The sequence below is a fragment of the Carettochelys insculpta genome, chromosome 1 (genome assembly GCF_033958435.1).
Source record: "Carettochelys insculpta isolate YL-2023 chromosome 1, ASM3395843v1, whole genome shotgun sequence".
Taxonomy (NCBI): Eukaryota; Metazoa; Chordata; order Testudines; family Carettochelyidae; genus Carettochelys; species Carettochelys insculpta.
In genome coordinates, this window is record NC_134137.1 from 134,267,383 (window position 1) to 134,295,080 (window position 27,698).

At 44.3% G+C, this 27,698-nt stretch overlaps 1 protein-coding gene across 1 annotated transcript; it reads left to right on the forward strand.

Annotated features, from left to right (window-relative positions):
• Positions 1 to 5,623: 5,623 nt before the first annotated feature.
• PLCXD1 (phosphatidylinositol specific phospholipase C X domain containing 1) lies at positions 5,624 to 25,656 on the forward strand. Its single transcript, XM_074992219.1, has 6 exons — positions 5,624 to 5,735; positions 10,653 to 10,789; positions 14,230 to 14,358; positions 16,478 to 16,633; positions 21,762 to 21,945; positions 24,404 to 25,656. The coding sequence occupies exons 1-6, from the start codon at positions 5,624 to 5,626 to the stop codon at positions 24,667 to 24,669; spliced, it is 984 nt and encodes a 327-aa protein (XP_074848320.1). The 3' UTR covers positions 24,670 to 25,656.
• Positions 25,657 to 27,698: the final 2,042 nt, after the last annotated feature.

Genomic DNA, 27,698 nt, shown 5'->3' on the forward strand with positions numbered 1-27,698 from the left:
TATTCTTAAGTGGTGGTTCACTTACTTTATATACAGTAAGAGCCCCTTTATCTAGAACTTCACCAACCAGCAAGCTTAATAGATCCACATTTTGGATGTGCACAAATAGTCTGGTTGATAGTGCGGTTGGTTTGGGCCAGCAGGGGGCTGGAGGGTGTGTGTGGGTGGTGGCTAGAAGGCGTGTTCCAACCCCCTCTCTCTTAGTTAATTGGTACTTTAAATTTACTGGCAGACCCCCAACCTCCCCATGATGTTTCCTCAGCATGACAGAAAACAAGGTCTTTTACTATAAACTTATTTTCCCCAATCACTGTAAAATTAGTTTGTTTCTAAGAGGGATAGTGAAATCACTTCATTTTTCCGTCAGGAATTTCACAGGTTGGAGTGTAACTGCCCACAGGCAGACTAGACCCTGGGACGGCTGGAGCTTAGTGCACAAACCTGTACCGTTTGAGCTAAAAGCTATCTATTAACTATGGCTGTAGAGGAAACTCATTCTTTCTCTATGTAAGTGGTCTCTGTGCCACTACCTGTGGCAGTGAACCATGCCCTTAAGAATTTGGTTTATGTTAGCATACAATATACACTTCAACAAAAAGTTCCCTGCCTCGCTAAGATGCCATACCCTCCTTTTTTTGGCCTGTTGAATTTAGAAGACAAGGAGCTAAAATTATCATACTCTGCATTCTATTTTTGAAAGGTTGCATTATTGCATTTTTGGAAATGTGTCATGCATATTACAGATATTAAAATATGAATGAAACTGCCATAATCTCTGTGGAAATGTATACCAGCTTTACTGGCTTTACTATATACTGTATACTGGCTTTACTATTTATTGTCTTTATTATGGTAACAGCCACAAAGTGCTAGGCGCTGACCACACCTAGCTTGTCTACTGTCAGATGAGAAGTAAGGCACAGGTTTCTATCAGTGAAGGCAGCTAACAATTGGAACAATTGACACAGGGGTGTGATGGATTCTCCATTGCTTTCCAGTCTTGAGCCAAGATAGGATCTCTTTCTAAAAGAGATGTTCTAGCTCAATATGGGCTCAATGCAGAAATTGTTTGGGTGGATTCTATGGCTTATGTTACACAGGAGGGAAGACGAGATCCTTATATCCTTTCAGGTCTTAAAGTCAACAGGAAGACATACTCCCTGCCTCAGCGTTGTTATAACGCAGGCCCCCTGATTCTGCCACGTGTTGCATATGGGCAGACAAACTCCTGCACTTGTACAGGGCGTCCCTAATTTCAGTGGGACTCTGCATTGCCGAACTGGGGCCTAAGAAGACAGGCAACAGACACAGTGGGGAAGAGAGAAAATACATAATTAACTTGTTTATATTTGTTATTTTTAGGATTATAATTTCATTCCATTATTTATTGCGGCTGTAGGGTTGTCACCTAACTGCACAAATGTAAACACCCAAGCCCCCACCCCTTCCCTGAGGCCTTGCCCCTTCCTCATTTCATGCACTTCTGTCTGTTGGTTGTTCCCCCTCTACACCCTCACTCATTTTCTGTGGGCTGAGGCTGGGGCTTGGGGTGTGGCCTTTGGGCTGGGGTGTGGGGCCAAGGGTTTTGGATTGTGGGAGGGGGCTCCCAGCTGCAGGGTGTTGGGGTATTAACTCTGGGAGGGAGTTTGGGTATTGGACAGGGCTCAGGGCTGGGGCAGGAGGTTGGTGTGCAGGAGGGAATTTGGGGTATGGGCTCTGGCCAGGTGGCATTTATCTTGAGCTGCTTTTGGAAGCAACTGGGATGTCCCTCTGGCTGTAGGTGGAGGGACAGCCAGGTGGCTCTGTGTGCTGTCCCATCTTCAGACACCACCCCTTTGTTCCCCCTTGGCAGCCTATCTAATTGCATAAACCTAAACACCCTGTCCCCACTCCCTGGCTGTCCCTATGCCTAGAAGCCCCTATACTGGCTGCTCCTGAGAGCTGTGTAGAGCCAGGGCACAAGGGATCCTGCCTTAGACCCTTTAAACTGCTGACTGGGCTTTTAGCGTCCTGTTAAAATATCCCAGCCTGCTTTCAATAGCCACTGGGACTATGTCTACACTAGAGAATTTTGTTGGCAAAACTTGTGGAGCATCCACACTAAAAATGTGTTCTGCCGACAGAACTCGGCAATTTCGTCGACAGCCTTCTGCCTCTGCTCCATGAGGCAGGATGCCTTTCTTGACAGAAGTTGACAAAAAAGTTGTGTGGATATTTCAGGGAGCCCTTTGTTGACAGACAGGGTGTCTGGGTCAGTGGGCGGCCCTGTCTGCTGTGCTTCTGGTTGGCCGTTCTGTCGAGAAAGCAGCTGGGCTGTGTGGCCATTCTCTGTTGACAGAGTGGCTTGACAGAGTGATTTGCTTTCATGTGTGGCCGCAACCTGTCGATAGAAGTTTTGATGGAAGATCTCTTCTGAGAGCAACTGCAGATCACTGCTGTAGACGTAGCCTGGGAGATCAAGGCCAGTTCCTGGAGACTTCCAGCAAATCTGGGAGGGTTGGCCCATGCAGCTGAATCTTAGTTTCCATTGCAAGCATGACTTCTCCAGGCTTGAGAGAGAGCCACACCAAGTCCTCCATGACAGTAGGGGGAGTCATTGTCACATGAAAGGTAGATCTTTAGTTCATATAAATTGTCATAGCTCTGTTAACTTCAGTGGAACTCTTGACAATTTTCACCAGCTACGGATGTGCCTTCAGAGTTCCAGCCATGTGCCAGGGAGGCACACTGAGTGTGGATGTTACAGTATCATCCTGAAAATCTTGAATGTAAGTTGCACAGCTGATTTCATTAGTTTACATAGCTAATAAGGTTTATTTGGAGACTGGCTTCAAGTTCAAGTGACTGTGCTCCAACTCTGTGGGGTTGCCTGTGTGTGGAAAATTCTTAGTCCAAGAAGCCACTAGGACAGCGGCTCCCAACCTTTTCAAGAAGATGACCCATTCTGACAATTCAGTAAGACTTTGTGACCCAAGGCAATTCAGTTCGTCCTCACTCCCAGACTTAAACCCCTTGCAGTCCCAAACTGCTCCCCCTCCCCCACGCTTAAACCCCTTGAAGCCACAAACCGCTCCCCCTACCCCAAGCTTAAACCCTTTGCAGCCGTGAAGTGCACCCCCATCTACCTCACACATGCACCACTGCTGTCCCCCCTGCTGCTCCTTCGCCGGGCCACCACCTCCTCCACGCGGCTCCCTCCAGCCCTCCTACTCCCTTCTTCCACCTGCAGCGTGGGCAGTTCCCTGCCCTGCCGCACTGAAATAGGACTTGGTTTAATTGGTTTAATGGCTGGATCCCTCCTGCCAGCTGTTAAATCAATTAAATTGAGGTTAATTTCAGCGCAACAGGGCAGGGACTGGGAGCTGGAGGAGTGAGTGGTGCAGCAGCAGGAGCTTCAAATGGGTCCTTAAAGATCAACATGAGGCTCAGAGCCACCCAGCCAGCAACCCTTAGAAAATCTAATGGCGACCCATGTTTGGGTCCTGACCTATAGGTTGGGAATCCATGCCCTAGGAGAAGAGGTTTGCAGTAAGGATGTAAAATCCTGTTTAATGAATTAACCAGTTAAATGCTAGATTTAACCAGTTAACCATTAAATGGCTGTGTTGGGGCTGGAGAGGCCCCTCGTTCAAGGACATTTAGAACTCAGTTTAGGAGAGGCTTACCGATTAATCATTAACATCCCTAATTTTCAGTTTAAAATAAAGACTTTCAAAAATGGGTGCCTAAAATTAGGTACCTAAATGGTGATTTGAAGCCTAAGTAAGTAGCCTCATATTCAGAAGTATTGCACACCCGGCAGCTACCGTTGGCTGTAGAGAAGGAGAAAGAGAGAGGGAGCCTATCCAACTTCTTGCAAATGTGTAGCATTTAAAATATTATTTTAATCTAACATAGCACCTCTGATTCCACAGTGTGAATAATATATGCAATGCTGTTAGCCAATGGCCTGGTGAGATACCACGTGTGCCTTCACTTCATCCAAGTCTTTAACTGCTAGGACAGACAGTCCCTTTGCAGCGGGCAGCCAGAGTGGCTGATGGGTGCCCCAAGGATTATCCCCCGAGTCTTTAGCTGCTAGGACACACACTCTCTTCGCAGCGGGCAGCCAGGGAGGCTGACGGGTGCCCCAGGGGTTATACTGAGAGCCTCCTTCACCCGAGTCTTTGACTACTAGGACAGAAAGTCCCCTCGCAGCGGGCAGCCAGGGAGGCTGATGGGTGCCCCAAGAGTCTGCCCCGCGGAGGCGACACGACTCAGTGCTCAGCTGTCAGTACACCTCACCAGTGACCATGCTAATACAGCCGAGACCGGCTGGGATTCTTTGTTTGTGTTCGGTTTAGCAGAGTAACAGGAGTCAGGCTGAAAACTTAAACAGTTGCTATTTATTAGATAAGAAAACTTAACTCTTATGGTTACAAGGCTATTGCTTCACATCTTTGGTTACAAACAGCTAGCATATAACAAAATAATCTAGTTCATAGATCTATTATTATTAAATGTGCACAAAAGAAAACACATAGCAGGTATAATTCTCACCCCTGCGTTAACCAACTTTGGCGTGGCCAGCGTCTGTCACTCAATCCCTCAGGAAGAAGCAGTATGAGGAAGGCGTCCCCTGGGACCTTGGGAGGCAAAGACCTTCCTGACCGGCAGGTATAGGTAATTGGAGCTCAATTAGAGTGGGCTGCTGGACCCTTCTTTATACCCCTTGGGTCATGTACACTCTTTCTTATCTTAAAGATGCCCATTGTCTTTGTGATGCTAGTTCTCACAGAAGAGTTACAGAGACTTAATTTACACCTGTGAGGTGGAGATAATTTAGGCATTCTTTTCTTATGGGCGTGAGACTCCTCTCCTGGGACAGTGTGTAGATGTATCAATCGCCAGTACTAGCCAAGGGCAGCTTGAGGCCCTGGTTGTCTGCTAGCCCGTTTGTCTTTTGTTGTCTGGTTTCTGTCTGTTGTTCAGGGTCATGATGAGGCAGCACATCTGTACCCCTGAAACATCAAAGACTGCTTTCTCTCTCTCTTACGATCCAAGAGGGAGGAGGGGAAGGGGGGTTTCTGTCTGGCTACAAGTACACACAGTACCACTGAAATACAGGTCAATTGGGAGAAGAGGACCAGCCAATTGATATACAAAACCATAATGAAGGGAAAAGAAATGTGCCTCAGGATGGTGCAGTGGGATCTTTGATTAGCATATGGAGCCTTTGACTATGCTTGAAAGGTCTCACACACAGTAAGTTGCATGGTTCTTAGATTATTTACCTCAGAAGGAAGGACTAAGGTGACCCTTCTGGGTTATGCTTATGGGGTACCCAGGAAGATATTGGTGCCAAAGTTAAACTTGGGAGACCATTAAGTCACATCTCCTACCTTAGTAGTAAATTAGCTTCTTTCTCAGAGTATAGGGGTCTTGGCCCAAAGCTCAATGAAGCTAACAGGAGTCCTTCCATTGATTTCAGTGCACTCAACGTCAGGCCTCAACTGCACCTCATCCGGCAGATCAAATGTGAGTTTTACAGTGGGAGCGTGGATCACTCAAACTATTTAAAATTTACAAAATATTTCAATGCTTTTCAGAACATCCTGTAAGAAACCACTGTTAGTTGCAACTAATGGAACCCACTTCAGAAAGGTTCATTAATCGGTGCCATGAAAATGGTAACTGGATGTCACAGCTGCCAGAAAATCTCTGGGATGTTCCTCTCCATAACTTATCCCTCCCAGGTAAAGATTAATTTTGTCCTTTAGATATTCAACATTTTGTCAGATCATTTAAGCAGCAGACCCTTTGTGTACTAACAGCATGCTCAGCTTTTGTGCTAAAAGATAATATAATTTCTTTTCCAGGGAAGAAATAATGTAAACAGATTTGGTGAGAGTAGCTGAAGGTGCAGTCTGTTGAATTGGATGTAAACCAGGTTCCTGATCTCTTACGATCATTAATGACCACGTGACTGTTTTCAAAAGTTGCCAGGGTAGTTCTGCTCTCCTGGCGAATTATGTTTGGAGCAGATTACCCTCTGGGAAAGATTAGTCTAATTACCTAAGAATGGCCATACTGACTCAGACTAATGGCCCATCTACCTCAATACCATGTCTTCTGCCAGTGGCCAATGGCAGATGCTTCAAAAGGAAAGAAAAAAACAAGCAATCATTTAGCGAACCATCGCCAGTTGCCCAGCCTCTGGCAAACAGAAGTTAGGTACACCATCCCTGCCCGTACTGGCCAATAGTCATTGATGGGTGTATCCTCCATTAACTTATTTAATTCTTCTTTGAACCCTGTCATAGTCTTGGTCTTCATAACTGGGCCCAGCCATGGCACTAGTTTCTGCAGCAGCCAGGATGGCTCTCCCTCAGCTCCAATCCAGCCGCAGCTGAAACTTGCAGGGGCTTGGGGAGGGGTACCTATCCTGCTCCTCCGGCCCTGGAGCTGCTCTGGTGCAGAGAGGTGCATTTCCCTTCCAGCCCAGGTGCTACTGAGAGAAAAGAGATTGGGGGAGGGATGGGGAGAATCCTCTCGCCTCACAGCAGCCCTGGAGCACACTCCCTCACCCAAAACTCCTCAATCCAATCCCACACTATAGCCTGCATGAGCAGTCAGAGCCCTCACACCCCTTCTCTCCCAGCTCTGAGCTCCTCATTGCCAGCCACACCACAAAGCCCTGACCCCTGCCAGAGCTTCTTGCATGCCAGCCCTCTGTTCCAGCCCTGAGCTCCTCATCCCCAGCCCCACACCAGAGCCTGCACCACCAGCCAAAGCCTTCACACCTTTGCATCCCAACCCTCTGCCCTAGGCTTGAGCCCCCTACCATACTCAGAACTCAGGCTCTTGACCCAACCACTGCCACATTGAATTGCAGCACATCACATCTATATGGGTGCATATAACAAAATTTGTTCCAGTGGGGGTGGGAAAAATTAGAGGGAACAGAGCTTTTAGCCTGTTACTGATCTGTGAGAGGACCTTTCATTTTTTTCCCAGGGCTGCTAACTTTGTGTAATTGTCTTTGGCAAGGGACTTTGGTAAACAGAATGCCTTTGACAACCTACTGATCTGGTGGACAGTGGGAATGTGGTGGACATAATATACCCAGGCTTGAGTAAGGCTTTTGACTTTTTAAGAAGTAGCATGGAAAAATGTGGGCTTCGTGGAACTACTGTTAAGTGGATACATGAATATTCAATTATTAATGGAATGATGTCAGATTAGAGAGGTCCTGAGTAGAGTTCCTTAGGAATCACGGTGCACAAATGCTTTGGAGGATAGAGCTAAAATTTAGAGGGAAACCTGGAAGACTGAACTATAGACAAAAAAGTGAAAATTAACAAAGATAAATGGAGGTACTATATTTAAAGAAGGAAAAACCACGTGTACAAACACAGAAGGGGAATAATTGGCTTGGCAGTTGCATTGCTGAAAAAGATCTAGAAGTTGTGGTGATCACAACCTCAAAAATGGTCCCTTAATGGACATCTGCAAAGCATTGACCTGGGTATTTGCCTACACCAGGCCCACTGAAGTAGGTGGGGGGTGGGCAAGGGAAGCCAGTGCATAGGGGCCCGGCATTCTAAGGGGCAGGGAACCCCTGGACGTCACCACTGCTGCAGTAGAAGTGGCAGCAGCCAGGAGATCTGGGCCCCTTTGAAATGCTGTGGGAGTGGCAATCTACCGCTCCACATAGCTTCTGAGGGCTGGGAAGGACCCAGTGTCATGCTCTGGGCAGCTCTAAGGGCTGACTGGCCTTGACCCTGCCCCTTACAGCTGAAGCTCTGCCTGTTCAGGGGGTGTTGAGCTGAGCCCACCCGTATCTTGACCCCAGGGCATGGTGGCGGTTGGCCCCGCTGGCTCAAACCTTTACCAAACATTATACATTGGAGAAGTAGTCGGCCTCTGTTGCAGGTTTGGGACATTCAATCTTGTCCAGGGTTTGTTCACTAGCTGTGAAATCTCTTCCTCTGCATACAGACACTGCTCCACAGTCACCTTAAGTGGAACACCCACAAGGACACTCCACAAAGAAGAAGAGACAGTTACTCACCCATGCAGTAACTGAGGTTCCTTGAGATGCTTGTCCCTGTGGGTGCTCCATTACCCACCCTCCTCTCCTCTGATTCGGAGTGCTCTGGCATCCTCTGCGGCAGAGAATTAACCGGTTGGCTGTACTTGTGGATTAGTGGCTCCGAGTGGCACACACCGGCTGCCCTGTTCACGGCCTACCATGGGCACTGCTACGACAAATCTCTGACTCGAGGCACAGGAACGCACAGACACCTACTGTGGAGCAGCCTGCAGGGACAACCTTCTCAAAGAACCTCAGTTCCTGCACAGGCGAGTAACCTCATACATTTTAATGGTGAGAGCAATTCACCACTGGAATAACTTACCAAGCGTGTTACCGGATTCTGCATAACTGACAATTTTGAAATCAATGGGATGTTTTCCTAAAAGATGTCCGCTAGGAATTATTTCAGGGAAGTGCTGTGGCCTGTGTTAGACTCGGGCTTGGACCAGTAGTCCTGTTTGGCTTTGAAATCTATGTACTTGTGCTGGCACAGTATGATTCTATCCACACTAGAGGTTGCACCAATTTAATTATTTTGGTAAAATATCACACTCCAAACTGAAAGGGTTACAATGAGACAAAAGCTCTGTGCACTACCCAGACCTGAGACAGGCCAGGTTCAGCGGGCAGGACTAATAAACAAAAAGAAGAAGTAGGTAAGGACAATGAGTGGAACAAAGAGAGGAACAAGTGGTTATGTAGACTACATGCACCATTGGCAGGGTGTGTTTTTGAAAGGTATAATGAATAGTGATGTCAGTAGTCCCTACTGACCATTTCCCTCTGACCACTAGCTATAGATTATGTACTACAATAGAACCCTGGGATACATGCACTTGAGTTTCATGTATTTCGAATTAATGCGACTCTAAGTCGCGGAGAGCTGGTACCTGGCTCCAGGCTGCCTGCCTTTCAGGGGAGCCAGGAAACTGACCAGCGCAGCAGTGCTGGTCAGTTTCTTGGCTCCTGCACATGGAGCGGGGAGGAGTGGGGACCAGCATTGCTGTGGGGTGGCAGCAGCCAAGAGCCTGATGCTCAGCTGCCACCCTGACAGGTGAGGTTTCCTTACTCCTGTCGGGGCGGCGAGAGTCAGACGAAAGTCAAACGTGCTTCTGCGGTCAGTTTCCTGGCTCCTCAAGTTACACCAAATTTGACTTATGTGGGATTGCACAAGAATGCAACCTCCACATAAGTCGGGGGTCTACTGTTTTAGCAAAACAATAGAAATAGGATTTTAGGCAGGATATTTCTTATTTGAGCAAAGGTCCCTTACTTTAGACTCACTGTGACCTTGATCCTCCACAAATCTAGCATTTTACGACTTCTACTACTGTTCATTATTTACATCAGAAGAGCAGATTCTTGAAGTGGAAATTACAAGGGATGGGTGGAATCTGGCCTTATTGACATCGATAGATGTGTGAGAATTTAAAATCGAGCTTGGCTTTGGCTCATTTGTACTTAGCTAAAGATAAGAAAGACCCGTCTTTTTAAAGTAAGCTTCTTGCAGTAGTGTAGTGCAGTGTCCCTCACTAGTGTTTTTTGTGCTGCATTTGGGCTTTGCTGCGTATTTTAGAAATAATTTTAAAGATCCAAAGGGACAATAGTAGAGTAAATGTCTGTGCATAGAGGTTTCCATTTCTAAGATGGAAGATCTTGATTATTTGACAATCTGATCTGATCTGTTTTCCTTCAAAGGTAAGGGGAGTATTGTCATTGACTTCACTGGGACTGACCCATAACTTTTTGCACACTTGTCAGAAACAGTATTGAGACACACAACAAAAGGTTTAAAAAAAGTCGATCCTTATCTTGCAAATTTCTTCCCACACACAGACTGTAAAAGTTCCTGTGAATCTCTGTGTTGTCATTAGTTAATTTTCATGATACTCTGCAAAATTAGAGGGCCATGTACAAACGGGATAGCAAAGTGATCAACTATACTGTGCAGCAGTATCCAGTTAAATAGGGCACAGAGTTAGAAAGCAGTGTCTTGTAACTTTTTCACAGTAAACATTAGATACAAGTGAAAGTTAAGTGGCTTTTAGGCACTGTGCAGAGAGTTGAATTTCATCTATACATCACAGTTCTGGGAGTTTCCCATCTATTGATGATGGGTTAGAGAGTGATATCCTGGACTGAACTCCACTAATTTGAGGACATTTATATCCAGGTTCAAATTTTTGTGTGTTCATTGCAAACAGAGACAGTTTTACATTGAGGTATCTAACTGCAGATAAGCTAACTCAGTGTAAAATCGTACTAGTGAGAAAGCCTTGTTGCTCTTATCTACACTTGAGTGAACCAGGTGAGGGCTTGACTGGCTACACTGAGACAAAAGTGACAGTGCCTTTTATCCCATTAGGATTTTACGCGGAGGTGGTAATCTTGATTTAGCTACACAGTAGTAGAAACACACTGAAGAGATGTACCTTTTGCTAATAAACACTTATATGTTGGGGGTGGGCTGGGAATTAGAAGGTTAGGTGTGCATATGTGATATGATTTTCTAGTGTGAAATAGATAGTTATTAGCAAAGATTGAAAGTAATTTACCCTTGTTTTTAATTCTGCAGGGAGCCATGACACTATGACTTACTGTTTGGACAAAAATTCTCATATAAGTGTCAATGAATCAAAGCTGTTGCAGATAATAGATAAATGTGTGCCCTTCATCATACATCCTATTATTATGAAATGGTCTAAAACACAGGTAACCAATGATCTAATGCTCTCAGACTTGAATTAATTGTCCTATCTAAAGTTTGTTACACAGCACTGAATGTTCATACTTTTTTCCAATCAAATTAAGGAATTCACTGGTACCTAGATATGTAAACAATGCCATAGGTAGAGCAGTAAGACAGAAACATGCTGTAGTTACCAAATTTCTGTTTAGGGGGAAGATATTTTGGTGAGAGATGTTGATACTTTAGGGCTAGACGATTCATAAATAAAGGCAACTCTTAACTGCCCCTTCTCCCCCACATACTGCTTTCTCATCCAAATTAGTTGAGAACAGAAGAACAGCCATACTGGGTGAGAACAATGGCCTATCTAGCTCAGTATGATGACTTCCAACAGTGGCCAAATGCCTCAAAGGGAATGAACAAAACAGGCAATCATCGAGTGATCCATCCCTGTAATCCAGTCTTAGTTTCTTGAGTAATAACCATCAGTGGACCTATCCTCCAGGAATTTGTCTAGTTCCTTTATGAACCACATTATAGTTTTGGCTGTTGCAACGTTCCCTGTACTGAGTTCCACAGGTTGGCTGTGCGGAAGAAATACTTCCTTTCATTTGTTTTAAATCAGCTGCCTATTAATTTCATCAGATAAGTCCTGGTTCATGTGTTGTGTGAAGGAGTAAATAAAATTTCTTTTTTCATTTTCTGCACACTAGTAATAATTTTATAGACCTCTATCCATCTTCTTAGTCATCTCTTTTCCCAGTCTTTTCAGTCTCTCCTCATATAGAAGCTGTTCCATACGCCAAATCCCTTTGTAACTCTTTGCAGTCTCCTTTGGACTTAACTATCTTCAGAAGTTTTGCACCAGCTGCGAATTTTCCAGTCTCACTCTCTACGTCTGTCTCCAGATCTCTTATGAATATGTTGAACAGAACTAGCCCCAGTACAAGCCCTAGGGCAGGGCTCTGTAACCTGTGGCTCCGGACCTGCACGCGGCTCTATAAGGACTTGTTTGTGGCTCCCAGTGCTATAATTGCAAAGTAAAAAAGCCCCTTCATGATTATTTCATAAACAGTGAATGTTTAAAACCCAGCAATGAACAACTCATATGTAAATATCAAACACTACATGATCTCGAAATGTCGGGTAACTCCCCCTTCAATACGTGCAGTGCATTGTGGGATATGATACTGTATCTGTGTTTTGATTGTATTGCTAATAAAGTCTTGATTTTGAAAAGGAAAAGGAAGCTTGTGGCATTCGGGCTGTGAAGGGCAAGACGCATTTTAAGAAAGCAAACTAAAACTTGAAGTACAATTGGCATAATTAAAATAGGTTCAGGAGTGAAAATCAGGATGGCAGTAGTACAAGCACACACCTGTACAGCATGAGGAAACAGAATATGTAAAAAGTGCGTGAACATCCTTCAGTAAACATGTATCGCATTACAAATCATTGTGTGTGTGCTGTTTTTAAAATAGGGGTTACAAAAAGTATGGTGTGACATTACTTATTAAGGACCATTTGTAGTCACATGCATTGCAGCTCTTGAATGATGGAGTATTTTACTGACTTTGAAAAAACAATTGCTATTTTGTTTGCAGACCCCTGCCCTAGGGGGACACCCCTCTTTACAGCTCTCTGTTTTGAAAAATGACCATGCATTTGTACCTTTTGTTCTGTCTTTTTAGCATTTAAATAAGACCCTCCCTCTTGTCCTATAACTGCTTAGACAGATAGGTGCAAATTTTCTCATAGGTAATCTTAGTGGCGATTGCTGGGGCGGGACACAAGGGGGGCACTGACCATGTGACCATCCCACAGATGACTCCTCCCCACACTACTTTTAGCCTGAGGAAGGGCCCTGCTTCTTCCCGTGCTCATTCCAGCTCTTCCCCAAACCTGTGCCTCTGCCTACCACTGCTCTGCCTCCACTCTGCTCCCACCCCACCTCTTCCCCCAAGCACTCTCCACTTAGCAACACAGCCCAGGTGACTACAGGGCAGAGTGGGCTGCCCCCAGGCACAGGGGTCAGGCCCGCCCCTGCACTCCCTGCTGGTAGCAGGGGGAAGCAGAGTGACCCAGCCTCAGCTCACTTTGCTCATCTGCTCCCAGCTCCATCACTCTGATGATGAACGTGGGGTGGTTCCACACCTTCGTCCAGACCCCACCCAAGAGCTTTGGCTGGGAGAGTAGAGTGGGCTGGAGCTGGGTCACTCCACTTCCTGATACTGCCGGTGAGTGGGGCAGGGGGCTGATCCCTGCTGCCAATTCCAGGCCCCCGCCTAATCCTCCAGGACCACATCACAAGGGGGATGAGGTTTGGGTAAGGGGTAGAACCACACCCCCCATGCACTGACAGTGAGAAGCAGAGCGAGCTGGGGTCAGGTTGCTCAGCATCCCACTGCTGGTGGTGAATGTGGGGCAGGGGCCAATCCCTACCACCATTGCCAGGGCCCTGCTAGTCCCTGGGACCTGAAGGAACCTCAAAGAAAGGGACCCAGGATGGTTGGACAAACTAGCCATAGGACAGTAACAGAGAGATAGCTGTGCTAGTCTATGTACTATCAAAACAAAAAGCAGTCCAGTAGCACTTTAAAGACTAACAAAATAATTTACTAGGTGATGAGCTTTCTTAGGATAGACCCACTTCTTCAGATCATAGCCATACCAGAACAGACTCAATATTTAAGGCACAGATAACTCTGCCCACTGGCTGCTGGAACCCCTTCCCCAAAGTGTGCCCCAGCCACTATCTAAATGAATTTATATGCTTATGGGGTTTTACTAAGCCTTTCATTCGCCACATTCTCCAACTGTCTTAGTAGAACGATTAGTTACAGGGGTATGGGAAAGAGTAGATAAGGCTTCTGTTTGTAGGAATTGAGAAAGTGATTCAGCCTTTTTAATTACTTTAATATTATAAATAAGTATTTAAAATAAAAATCCAGTATCTGTGGGATTATTTTTTTCTGTTGAGAGAACTGAATCAGGGAGCTCCCTAAAGAAAATCTCTGTAAAATCTTTTGATCAGAGGGAAATTAATGTAGACCTTTTTAAGTTGCTGAGCCTGCAACCTTTTCTTGTGCAAGCAGCACAGATAACTTCAACTGGAATATTACTGAACTCAGAACTCACTATAAATCAAAACTACTTGTGTGTAGAGGTTAAAGGATTGGCTCCTAAATGTTTATTATATAGATAATGTAAAGTCCTTTTAAAAAGATCTTAAAAGAATCTAATCTGTGTTTAGTGTCCACTTCAGAAGGAAATAAACTTTCTCTCTCTCTCTCTCACACACACACACACACAGACAAAACTTTCAGCGTCACTTTAAGGTTGAAAGATGTAATTGATTTTTGTAACCCTAAAATATGATTGGACAATTTTATAATCTTCTTTACTTCCCTAAAATGCCACCTACAAACAATTTAGGATTATTTTGCTGTTTTTACCCATTCAGGTACTAAATGTGTCAGAACAACTGGATGCTGGGATTAGATATTTGGATTTTAGGATCGCTCACAAGCCTAATGACCCTTCGGACAATTTGTTCTTTGTACATATGCTGTACACAACGGCTGTAGTAGAGGTATTTTTCTTATATCTGGCACATTCAGACAGGGGGGCTGTTTAATATATATTTAAGAACCAATCACTACTTTTGAATAAGAGTTCCTTTGATTTTCTGAACACGTTATTCTTTCTTTAGTAACATGGGAACTCAAAATAGGAAATTAAATGTACTGCAGGGTTGATTGTTGAAACTGAAACTAATTTCAGCAGTGCTTCACAAGGCTTAACTCCCACACAGCCGCTTGATTTGGAATTATCTTTCACTGTTCTCTGCAAACATATGATTGCTGCTCTACAGGATGAATTTTGTGATTGTATCTCATCTTGAGACAGTCCATCACTCTGGGATGTGAGCACAAAGTGACTTTTCTTCTAAATAAATGACAAAAAAAAAGGCATTTAAAGTGTACTACAGGTATAATATTTTTCAAGGTAAATGTATTTAATGAATAATGGGGCCTGGCTATGCTGTTAGTTGCATATGCTTTCAATGAGATGGGTACACAACTAACAGGATAAGAGATTATGGGAGTCATTGGATCTGGGACTTTACCCTGGGATTCTTCCACTGACTCACTCTGCCTTTGAACTAATTCAGAAAAATTAGGATTCCATTTTTACCTTTGAAATCCTTGGATGAAAGACACTGAAAAGGCAAAGTTCTTATATACCATATATACACTCATATATGTAACCCTTTTGTTAACGCCAGATGCCTGCCAGAAGGGCCGGGTTCAACTCTTGTGGGGTTTTCCTATCAAGGATACAATCAACCGGCTCGAGCCCCCACCCAGTGGCCTGGGACAATTTCACCCCCGTGCTGGGTGCCTGTAAGGTGGTTCTCCCCCGCCTTGCAAGCACAGAGTCTGAGATAGAAATGGCTTGTTTAATGACCGTAACCTACCCCAAGGTTACAGCGACCGATGCAGTATATCTCAGCATAGAAGAGACAAAACCCCTTTTACCCAGATACCATCCCCATATGCAGTAGAACCCAGTCTCTTGCTGGGGCTCTTGGCCCTTTTCCACACACACACAGTTACAGGGTGTACCCTCTGCGGTGCAGTCCCAAACTCAAAGCCCACAGATACATCACCAGGGCAATACTAGCTGTCCACTTGTCTGTAGCCTCCCCTTGCTGTCACCAGCCGTCTGCCGGTCACCGTCGTCTGCCGCCGCCGCTCCTACCGGCCGCCCGCCGGTGTCTACTGCCGCCGCCACTCCTACCAGCCACCGGCCGGTCGCCGTCGTCTACCGCCGCCGCTCCTACCGGCCGGCCGCCGTCGTCTACCGCCGCCGCTCCTACCGGCCGCCTGCTGGTCCTGCTGTTGTCCGCCAGTCCTAACCCCACTGCTTGGGACTGCCCTAAGGCAGAACCCAGTGATTTCAGCTCTGTGTGGCCTCAGCTGCCACTCTGTGATTTCAGCTCTTGGTATCTCTAGTGTGGGGTTTCACAAACACCCTAGTATCCAGCTCTATCTTTTAACAGGTGGGGAGGGTTAGTCAAGCCAGGCTTATAGCTATATGGCCAAGGCATAGGCAGGGCCAAAGCACTCAGCAAGCTGGCTCAACCCATACCCCTCCCCTTGCTCTCTCACAATGCTTTAAACCAGGGAGCCCTGTGTAATCAATGTCTTACACAGCTAAGGTGTCTGCCCTGTCCCCCTCAACAACCCGGAGCATTGGTGAGATCTCACAACTCCCACCTTAAGTGTCAGCTTAAATTGTGATTTTACAACTACATGTTTACAATAGACCAAATCTCATGGCTTACTTGCTACCCATGAGGCTTTGCCTGAAAAGGTATCACACGTGCACACCTTTTGCATTCTCATGCAGATGACCTCTGGGAGACTCATTCCTCCCAGCCTTCAGCAGCACTGCATTCCTTCTGCCACATTCCCTACATATATAAAGTAGATATCCACAGGTGGCATAAATAAGCATAGCTCCACTGAAATAATAATCCTAAAGATGGCTCTCCAGCCACTATGAAATTTCCTGAAGACTATCCCATATTGTCTTTCATGATAAAGCGATGCTGATTTGTACCAGCTGAGGGGCTAGCCATCACAAATTATTGGTTTATTGTTTATTCAATTCTCCCCAAGTTGAACTGACTTTTACTTTTGTAGGATATCCTGTTGGAAGTTTTCAAGTGGTTGCAAGCCCATCCTCGGGAAGTTGTTATACTTGCCTGCAGGAATTTTGTTGGATTGACCAGGGATCTTCATTATCATCTTATCTCCTGCATAAAAAAGATTTTCCATTCTATACTGTGTCCAAGAGATGTAAGTGGAGATGTAATTATTTTTAGGACCTGGCTTTGGGAGAAAATAATGTTGGGTCCAGTGAAGCTCTTGATGAACCTATAGAGTTGGGGAAACACTTGTTTTGATTTTGAAGTTTAAGTTTGCTGTCTTAATAAGTCTGAACCCAAGAAGTTGTGTTTATGTGACTTTCCTGAGAACTGAAGGACATTTACTAGGAAGCCCCAGGAGGGGAACTTGAGGCAAGGGTTAGCAGAAGGTCTAGGGTGTTAGCCTAGGAGCTTAGGAGAGCTGTGATCAAGTTCCTGCTGAAATATACATTTCCTGTGTGACCTTAGGGAAGTAACGTAGGCTCAGATCTACAAAAGGATGTAAGCACCTAAATACCAGATTTAGGGGTGTAAGTCCCAGTTTTAGGACCCACTGAAACTTACAAAACCCCCCCACTCTGTGAGCAGAGGGCTCTGTCCATTTGCTGACAAAAAAAATGATGGCTCTGTGTGACCTGTGTCAGTGCAAACCAAGCTTTTTATACCAAAAACTCTTTATCTGAGTTTCTGGAAAACCCAGCTTATAACATCACATACAAACATTTCATGGGGTGGGGCTTCCCTGGAGCTGTGTAATCCAGTCCTGCTGTTTTTAGGTCCTGGCAGAACTGTGGTAACCTTCCCTCATGGAATAAAACAGAGTCACACATAGATATTGTAGGCAATGCGCTTATTTGTATGAGTTTACCGACATGAGAAAGGAACTCACGGTCTGGGCCACTCAAATAAGATTCTCTAGCTATTAATGCAAAACTCAAACATAATTTAACATTTTTAGGGCACAATAAGATTCCATAACAGGTACAGAAATTTCTTAAATTCAGTAAGGATGACTTAAAAACACTTATACACTTACAAAGTATTATCTATAGGTTGAATTTCTGGAAGAGACTTTTTTGGTTTCTTCCTAATTCAGTTAAATAGAACTATGTGAAAATGGAAAGCAGACTGCACCTGTAAGAAACTTTATAGCTGTAATCCTCCACAGTTGTTACCATTAGTAGAGCTGCATTTTTCTATGGCTAGAAAATTGCTAATATGGACAAGGCCATGTAATATATAAATATAGATTTTTTTAAAAAGAAAGTCTCTTTTCTCACTCCTCACTTTATGCCTAAAATGGATGCATGTAAAATCTGTTGTACTGTAATCCACTAAAGGGTACCTAAGATGTGTAGTAATTAGGTAAATTTTGTAACTGCACCTGTGAATTATACAGACACCTGGGTGGATTGATCCACAGCCATTCCACTGATGGGATTCAAAACAATTCACTCCCTCTTGTGCTTAGTCAGAATCAGGCGCACTGACAGGGATGGCAAAGGGGGCAATTGCCCCAGGGCCTGGTGATTCAAAGGGGTCCAGGGCTCCTGGCCACTGCTACTGAGGCAGTGGCTGGAGCCCCGCCCTCCTTTGAATTGCTACTTGAAGCGCTGCACTGGGCGCTCTGCACGGCTCTGAAGGCTGGAAGGGGGACGCGTGCCATGGTCTGGGCAGTGCTGAGGGCTGGCTTCCCCGTCCCTAGCCCTTTCGCCTGAGGCCCTGACTCTTCCAGGGGGTGTGGAGCTGTCTCCCCCGCCCACACCTTGCCCTGGGCCCTGTGGTGGCTCTTAGCCCTGCTGATCAGAATGATGTTATCTGCGCTCTGAAGGCATGATTGGGAATGTCTGTCGTGGTGGTGGGTTTCTAGTATTGTTTCAGTGCCAGTGCTCCCCTGACAACTCTGTGGCCCTATAGCTGTCTGATGGAATTGCTGCATAATGGCAGCAGCAGTACAGGACCCTTCGTTGCTGTTACAGATCCAGACTAACACGGCTACCCCTCCGATACTTAGCAGCACTACAGGCTTCCTCACAGTGCTCCACCAATGTATGTCAGCAATGGAGGTTGGTCTGTCATTTTGATCCTGGACCTCTGTGCTACAACTAGTGCTAATTAGTGCTAGGCGCGCGGGTGTGTGAGAGAGAGAGATGGACTTGCCCATTAGGGAATGGACTGGGACCACATACTGACTTCACACAACAACCAGCAGGTGGTACTAACTTTTGCCATTCAATTTATGCTGGATTTGACATGCCAACCCAGCAGTGAGTGGCTTGCCATCCTACTACCATTCCTTTGAGCCTTCCAGAAAGCACGTGAGTTAATAATCAGAAATTATTAAATGATTTAATTCTAAGAGTTACAATTTTCAAGTTTTTTTTTTAAACCAGCTACAAGGTACAGGAGCTTTGAGCAGTTAAACAATTAACATTTCAAAGGGGCACATGAACAGTCAGACCTCTCTGGAGACTTGAGGGTGCTAAGATAATGATGACCCTGTTTACTATTTGAATTAAGCCTTTGAAGCTACTGTATGAAATGGTAACCATTCAAGATTACCATTTCAAAGAGGTTTGTGGAGCAGAGTTAAAATAGAACAATTCTGGGGAAAACTGGATGATCCTGAATATTCAGGCCTCACTTCAGCTGAATAACTAAAGACCTGAGTGACATTCTTTTACGGTTTCTTTGAAGACCTCTCTGATGAAGTGGGTCTTTGCCCATGAAAGCTTTTGCTCCAATAAATCTGTTAGTCTGTAAGTGCCACAGGCTTTCTCATTTTTTTGGAATAAAATCCTGCAGTAAGAGAACCAATATTAGAGAATGTAATGGAATAGATTAATTGTGTTCAGAATGAGAATGAAGAACCAGAATGGGAAGAATAAAGCTGAGCTCACCACAACAGGAAGTTTTGATACAACATAAAAAGGGACTATGATCATGGTGGGACTAGCATATCTATACTGTAAGTTTCAGTGCTAGATTCTTGCTTGTACCACTTATGCTGCTGAACATGACATGTTGCCAGCCCTTCGTTCTGGTAAAAACTGCATAAAACTCCTTTTAGATCTATTGGAAGCAAAGAATCAAAAATCACTGGCGTGCCAGCATTGAGAGGAGTGACCAAGATAATTATAGCAAGTGTGGTGTTTAATTTCTACCTGCTTTAAAACGTCACACTTCTTTAGATCAGAGGTGAGCACTTTTTATGTCAGGCCCCACTATTTATCCCTACTATTAGCACAGCCCCCTCTAGCCTGTTGAATGTAATCCAAACTGGTGGAAATTTTGATTAGGGTCATGTGAAAAATACTCTTTTGGCACGTGTAGGAAAATAAGTGTGTAGAATGTAAAAACTTTATTAATCAGTACATAAATATGAATACACGTATATAAAACCAGCAACACTTCAACATTTATAATGCGTGATGTCTGAGACCCAGCAGCCACTCTCCCCATCCCCCCAAGAGGGCCCACCGCCCACTTTGCTCCCTCTGCTTTAGGTCCTTCCTACCAAATGAATTCGCGCCCCCCCCCTTCCCATTTCCATGGTGCTGCAGCAAGGGAGGTATTCCCTTTCTTTGTGGAGAGCTGAAGAGAGAAGTATGGAGATACGAAGGTTTTTTCCCCCTTGCTTTGACTACCTGCCCAACCAACTGAAGTTCTTTCAGGGAAAGGCAGCAATAGGTCATGTTGCAAACACAAACCAGGGAGAGGGTTGGAGAATTACACCCTCTAAGCTTGCGGTGTCCAATCAGTTCTGAAGCAGTAGCCACTGTAGTGGCTAGTGCAGTAGCAAACTAGACACCCTATTCTCAAACTGTATTTATTGATCAAGCCAATTAGTGACACTCAGTTGGCCAAACAGCCACAAGTGACTTGTCTCTATTGTGTTGGACACCCCAGCTCTAAGCATTCAGAACTCAGTATAGCCATCTGAGGGGCAAGAACAATAGAGCCATGGAACAGACAGGCTCTAACTTGGCCAAAACTTCAGAATGGTCACGCAAATGGCTATTTCAACGATTACTAATGAGGCGCTGAATTGAATATTCAGCGCCTCATTAGCATTAGGATGCTTCCGGCCAGGGTGCTTTGAAAGCACCGCTTTTGAACGCGCGTGGCTCAGTGTGGCTGCATTGGGGGGGGGTGGGGGGGGGGTGTCCTTTTCGAAAGAACCCCACACATTTCGAAATCCCTTTATTCCCCTCAGCTGAGAAATCCCTTTATTCCCCTCAGCCTTTCCCTGAAACAACTTCAGTTTGTTCTCCACAGCCATACAGGTTAAGTAGATATTGGGAGTAAGAAATGAGGCAAACATTACTTAAAGCACATGGATGGATCACATCCCATCTACCAAAGTATCAGGGAGAGGGGACAATACATTGAAAAGATCTCTGTGTGACTTTTAGGTTTCAAATTATACATCCCTTATTGCCTGGATAGATGAACTGGTTCTGAGTCTTTCCATTGAGGTGGAGATTGGGGATGCTGGGGACTGTGAGAGCAGGGAGGAGGGTCATGCTGGTGGCAGGAGTTCTCCTGGATGGGCCGAGGAGATTAAGTCTGGTGGTGCTTCCTTGAGGGCTCTGGGAAGATTTTTTTTTTAAACACCTCTTCTGTTCCCCGCCCCCCCACCCCAACATACTCTTGCTGTACATCTAGCACCTTTGTCTAGAGGTGGTGTGTATTTTGTAGAAGGCATTAGGGGAACTGAGGTCAGTTTGCTGTTAGATATGTGGAAGGGGAACTTGTAGTGTGTCCTCTAACTAGAACTGCCGTAAAAATGGAGCCTTCCTGTTTCCCCAAATATCTCATTTTAGATCAAGTTCTTACTTTAGCAATTGAATTGCTGAAGAATTGCCCATGAGTTAGTCATCTAGCTCCTGTCAACTCTAAGGGCTTGTCTACACTACCACCGTCCTTCAAAGGATGGTATTAGGGTGTTAGGAGTTTACTAATGAAGTGCTGCCATGCACAGGCAGCACTTCATTAAGCAAATTCCACCCCCCGCGGCAACTTCGAAGTACCAGCACACATCTAGCCACAGCTCACCGGCCGGTACTTCGCAGTGCCGGGGCAACTCTGAAGTCCCCTTACTCCTCAAAATTTTCAGGAGTAAGGGGACTTGGAAGTTGCCTCGGCACTGCAAAGTACTGGCGGGTGAGCCACGGCAGCACTTCATTAGTAAACTCTCAACACCCTAATTACCATCCTTCCTTCGAAGGAAGTGGTAGTGTAGCCAAGCCCTAATAGTAGCATGCAATTTCTTTCAGGTAGTTCCAACGCTTCGGAACATGTGGACATATGGTTACCAGGTTATCATCTCCTATGAAGATATGATTGAAGTAATGACACACTGTGAACTATGGCCTGCAATTCCATATTGGTGGGGAAACAAGACCACAACCCAAGATCTCATCCAGTATCTAGAAAGTATGAAACAGAATGGGCGCCCAGGTATCTACCATCTCTCATTTACAGGAACTAGGAACACAACCAGGAATAAGAAATAATTAGAGAAGTCAAACTACTTGTTCCAATGTGTGTGTTTGGGCCTGAGCCATAACGATACTTAAGTGTCCAAGTCCCAGTTTTAGGCTCCACTGTGATCTACAAAACTCTCATTGAACCTTGTAGGCACATGAACTTCTGCCTCTGGCCCTGTGCACTGCTGCCTCTCTCTAGGTATTTGAATACCTATCTTGCATTTGAGGCCTGATCTGGAAGGAATGCTCTGAGACTGTATATCAGACCAGGACCTACAGAACATGTGGCTAGTGGTGATGTAACTCACCTTAACTTTTAGCCCAGTGGTCAGAACACTCACCAGGGATGTGGGAGAGCAAGGTTTAATTTCCCCATCTCTGCCAGAAGCGATAAAAGGAAACCCCTGTTCTAATGCAGTGCCTCAGCAGGAAGTGCTAACCACTGGACTATGCTATGGGATATTCTGAAGTTGGGTGCCCTCAGTTTCTCCAGCTGAAGCTGCTCCACTGTGAATAAAGTGAAAGTTATTGGATCCTGGATCTCCCAGCTGCCTTCACTGCCAGATCACAAAGTAAGTCTCTCTTTCTGGCTCAGTGACTGTTCTAGGTGGGGGTTTTAGAGAGCCTCACATCAGAATATCCCATAGCTCCTAAAGGTAAGTATATCCCTGTTCAAATTCTTTGACCCCCTTACACAGAGAGGGGAACTCAGGTAAGTACCCTAACCAATGGGCTAAAAGTTAGATGGTGCTACCTTTTTTTTCTGTTTAGAAGCAGATGCTTACCTCAATCTCATCAGAAACAACTTATACACCTAACTCCCCCGACTTCACATGAAGGGGGTCTTGTTTTTAGATGGCTATCAGAGAGAGAGAGTGAAATACAAGCTATAAGGAGGGATCACTTTCCATCAGAGCAAGGAACTTACCACACACCCCTTTAATCAGCATCGCCCATTAGCTAGTTTAAGGTGCTGCCTCCATCACATGCTAGCTTTTTGGATCATGATAGGTGCCTATCTCTGCCCACACATTGTATTAGGATACCAGGCATATAACTCAGGCTTTGTGGATTGGTGCTTAAAAGTTAGGTGTTACCGGGCCAGCATTACACTACCTGGCTACGTCTACACGTGAAGCCTACATCGAAGTAGCCTATTTCGATGTGGCGACATCGAAATAGGCTATTTCGATGAATAACGTCTACACGTCCTCCAGGGCTGGCAACGTCGATGTTCAACATCGACGTTGGGCAGCACCACATCGAAATAAGCGCAGCGAGGGAACGTCTACACGCCACAATAGCACACATCGAAATAAGGGTGCCAGGCACAGCTGCAGACAGGGTCACAGGGCGGACTCAACAGCCAGCCGCTCCCTTAAAGGGCCCCTCCCAGACACACTTGCACCAAACAGCACAAGATACACAGAGCCCACAACGAGTTGCAGACCCTGTGCATGCAGCATGAATCCCCCGCTGCAGCAGCAGCAGCCAGAAGCCCTGGGCTAAGGGCTGCTGCACACGGTGACCATAGAACCCCGCACAGGCTGGAGAGGCAGCGTCTCTCAACCCCCCAGCTGATGGCTGCCATGGAGGACCCCACAATTTCGACGTTGTGGGACGCGGATCGTCTACACTGTCCCTACTTCGACGTTGAACGTCGAAGTAGGGCGCTATTCCGATCCCCTCATGAGGTTAGTGACTTCGACGTCTCGCTGCCTAACGTCGAAGTTAACTTCGAAATAGCGCCCGACGCGTGTAGCCACGACGGGCGCTATTTCGAAGTTAGTGCCGCTACTTCGAAGTAGTGTGCACGTGTAGACACAGCTCCTAAGTCCCTTTATGGATCTGGGCCTTAATGTCCTGTTTGTTACATTGTGTGCTATAGCTGTTACCTTGCTTTAAATGTCCATAGTACTGAAGGATACTCAGACTGGTTATCAATGTGAAATTTATCTGATGGCTTCAAAAATGGATCAGCTGTTTGATTCTCTTTTAGGTATCAGCTATTTGTGTAAGTGTAACAACCTGAATTCTAGGAAGGAAACTAAGGCAGGGAAAACACAGAAATCGGGGGGACTGATACTAAAAGACAGGCAGGGTTTTCACTGACTTTAAAAACCTATTATAAACTATCTTTTCTCAGACACAATTTATAGGTAAAACAAGCCCTGGGAAGTTGGTTTCACTTTGTCAGTCCTTCATTTTTTCCCCCTGAAATAGAGATGAACGGATGGTGAGCAATGTTTGGTTTTAATTGCTTGCTAAGAGAAAGTGAGCTGTTGAGACAACTCCAGTTACTGGAAAGGTACCTAATTTTCTGGAGGCAGCTCCTGTGCTTATTGTTCAAATAAAACTCTGGATGTAGGGCTGAGTCAATGCTCAGTAATGACAGATCCCCATTTAATGCTTCTTTTTTGTTGTTTCAGAAGGTTTCTTTGTTGCAGGGATTAACCTTACTGAAGACTTAAAATATATTTTGGCACATCCATATGGATCTTTGAAGAAAATGACCCTTTCAAGCTTTCCATACTTTATAAGCTGGATAAAGCAACAGTATCCAGGACCAGAGAGCAAATGTATCAACATCATTGCTGGAGACTTCATAGGAAGTGATAATTTTGTGACTGATGTGATAGAACTTAACAAAAAAATCCTTCCTCCATTACATTATCATAGTAACGAGCTGGATTAAAAGACGTTTTGTGACTTTCAGCTTCATAACCATGAATCTCTGAGTAACTTTTGATTGAATAACTTTTAATTAGCTCTCACAGCAAGGGCAGTTTTCCTGCTCCCATGTATCATGTTTGTGTATAAATGACATTTCTTCCTCCCAGCGATGTTGTGAAGATTCATTACTTGAAGCTTTCACACCAAAATCAGACTTAAAATTAAAAATGCTTATGGCAAGCAAATTTTCCTATAACCAGGGGAGAAGAGCAAAGTCTCTCCTTAAGTTTTCTACAGCCATTCCCACCTAGATGTAATGTAGCTGGGCAGAGCACAAAAATTGCAGTAAGTGATGTTAGAGAATATGCTAAGAATCTTGCACATCTTTTGAAAAACTTCTGGAAAATAAATTTAGGTTTACTGTTATTTTATTCTTTAAATATATTCTTTCAGCAAATTATTTAAAAGAAAAAAATTAGTATGGATTTAAAATTTGCTGTGTGTGCGTGCACGCGCGCATTTTTTTTTTTTGCCCCAAACTTCTTGGTATGTGCATCAAACCATGAAACGGACTAGTTTGTTTTCAAGGGCCAATATGAGTGACGCTTTAAATGTACACAACATAATTAACAAACAGAAAAGGACAGTTTTATAATACATTTTGATAATCCAAGGGATTATTACCCAAAAGTTATAGGTAAGTATTATCAAAACTGTGCTGATAAAGAAGCTTGGCATAATCTGGGAATATGTAAAGTTGGTCATCAGATTGGCAATGTGGCATCTTGGAAGGAAATGGCAATATTGTGCCCAAGAGGGTGCTGAATTGATCCTTTACTATCTTACAGCCTGAGAAGTATCAGAGGGGTAACCATGTTAGTCTGTATCAACAAAAACAATGAGCAGTCCTGTGTCACCTGACAGACTAACAGATTTTTCCGAGCATAAGCTTTCGTGGGCAAAGACCCACTTTGTCATGTCATGAATCTGACGAAGTGGGCCTTTGTCCACAAAAGCTTATGCTCCAACAAATCTGTTAGTCTGTAAGGTGCCACAGGACTTCTCGGTGTTTTTACATCCTGATGCATTTATCATCACAATGTTCCTCAGCAGGCTCTGTGATAATATACTACTGTACTGTTTACTACATATTTCTAAGGCCTGATATTGCTCCCATTTTATATTTATGCCCATTCTGACTTTAACATAGCATAGCTGGGCCCTCTAAGCAGATTTTTGCCCATTTAGCTTGAAATAGCTTGGCTATTATGTCAGCTTCTGGTAAAATACAAGCAAGATTTTGAAAAATGTTTTTCACAATTGGGTCAAGTGCAGTCCCTTACCACTCAAGCAACCCTTTCATAAACATATCAAGCTCCGCTTTAAAACTAGTTTCCCTCATGACCTCTAGTGGAAGGCTGTTCCAGAACCAGCTCTTTGGTTAGAAATTTTCTTGATTCCAGCCTAAATTATGTTCTAGACTAGTATTTCTACAATTAAAAACAGACCTTTTCCCCCTTTTACTCCATCCAACAGTCTGCTTCAGCTACTCTTTTTTGTTATCTGTACATACCTGTATGTTGCCAATCACAAGTTTTATGTCATTCACTGTTAATGCTATTTTTCTGCTTTAGTGATTGTAAAAACTAGGTGCCTTTTTACTGATCATAAAAGTGAGGGCCATGATAAGAGCAAGGACCAGAGAATGCAGATACTGTATAACCTTCATTGTAATGTTCTGTCAGTGTACCTCATTGATTAAATGCGAAACTTTTTATGCTACAGGTAAGTTGTTAAGATGAACAAAATATCCAGTTAGGGAGAAGACTGAACTCACAAATGTTACTCATATTTGAGTTCTGATTTCCAGAAATAAATGGCAAAGACACTGCATCTTTGTCAAATATCACACTGATTTGTTTCTAACAGAACTGCAAGCAGACAAATCTCTCCATCTGTGATGGTATTTTTTTATCCATGTTATCTCCTCCACTGTTAGTATAGAGCGATGCTGTGTTTTGTTGGATTTATAAAAGTGTATGTATAATTTCAATATGCCACTTCCATAAAATGTTATGTTACACATATTGATATGTTTTTTCTGTACAGTATCATTCTTATCTTTTATTCACTTCTATGACAGTTATGCCATTTGCTTCACGCTTCTTTCCAGTATGGCTATATCTTCTGTTTCCTATTGAGTCATAGTCCTAAATATGAAACAGTGCAAGCTGATATTTTTTTCTCTTCTTTTTGTAAGTGTTATATTCTTCTAAGTTAAAATCTGACATGTAATTTCTTTGTTTGCAGTATTTGAATCCTGCAGTTTGTTTATCGTAAGCCTACAATATATTGTGCCATGAGGTCTGAAGTAGAAATCTACTGATTTTTTGTTAGATGAATCCTGTCAATAGCTTCCAACCACGCTGATAAACTGTTACGCACAAAAGATTTATCTTAACTCTTGATCTTCAATAATACTGAAATTATTCAAGCATAGATTGTAGCTCCTTTTTTGTTCAGAGACGTGACAGAGAAGTCTGTTATATTTCCCTGCTTAAAATTACAGAAACAAGTACAGGTCGAGCCTTGGGACCTGACTGGTGCCACACGAGTGAATTTGCTGGACGACGGCAGGTCATTCATTATTTTCTAGCATATTACCAATACTTTCACTGCTTACTGGACTCTTAGAAGATGCTTAGGGGTAAATTAGAGCTAAATAACAGCATAGAACACTGAGAGCTAGGACTAATGGCCGTAAACAAACTTTGAGGGACCATGGGAAACTTGGCCGCAGCCATGAAAAGTGGTCACCTGGCTAACTAAAATCATGCTGGATTACAGAGTTTGCTGGATGACAGAGTTCCAGATTAGAGAGGATCAACCTGTACTTTCTACTTTAATATAACTAAAACCTTTACATTAACCTTTTAGTAGCTGTGTCTACAATGGAGAGTTCTGTCGACACAAGGGGTCCCTCTGTCAACAGAACTCAGGGAGTGTCTACAGTGAGAATGCCTTCTGTCAGCAGAGTCCCGACAGAACTGT

Excerpts from the sequence above, each read along its gene's own strand:
- PLCXD1 (XM_074992219.1), top strand. The coding sequence starts at position 5,624 with ATGGAACCCACTTCAGAAAGGTTCATTAATCGGTGCCATGAAAATGGT. Across the intron at positions 10,790-14,229 it reads TGAAATGGTCTAAAACACAG|GTACTAAATGTGTCAGAACA; the intron begins GTAACCAATGAT and ends TTACCCATTCAG. Across the intron at positions 21,946-24,403 it reads GAAACAGAATGGGCGCCCAG|AAGGTTTCTTTGTTGCAGGG; the intron begins GTATCTACCATC and ends TTGTTGTTTCAG.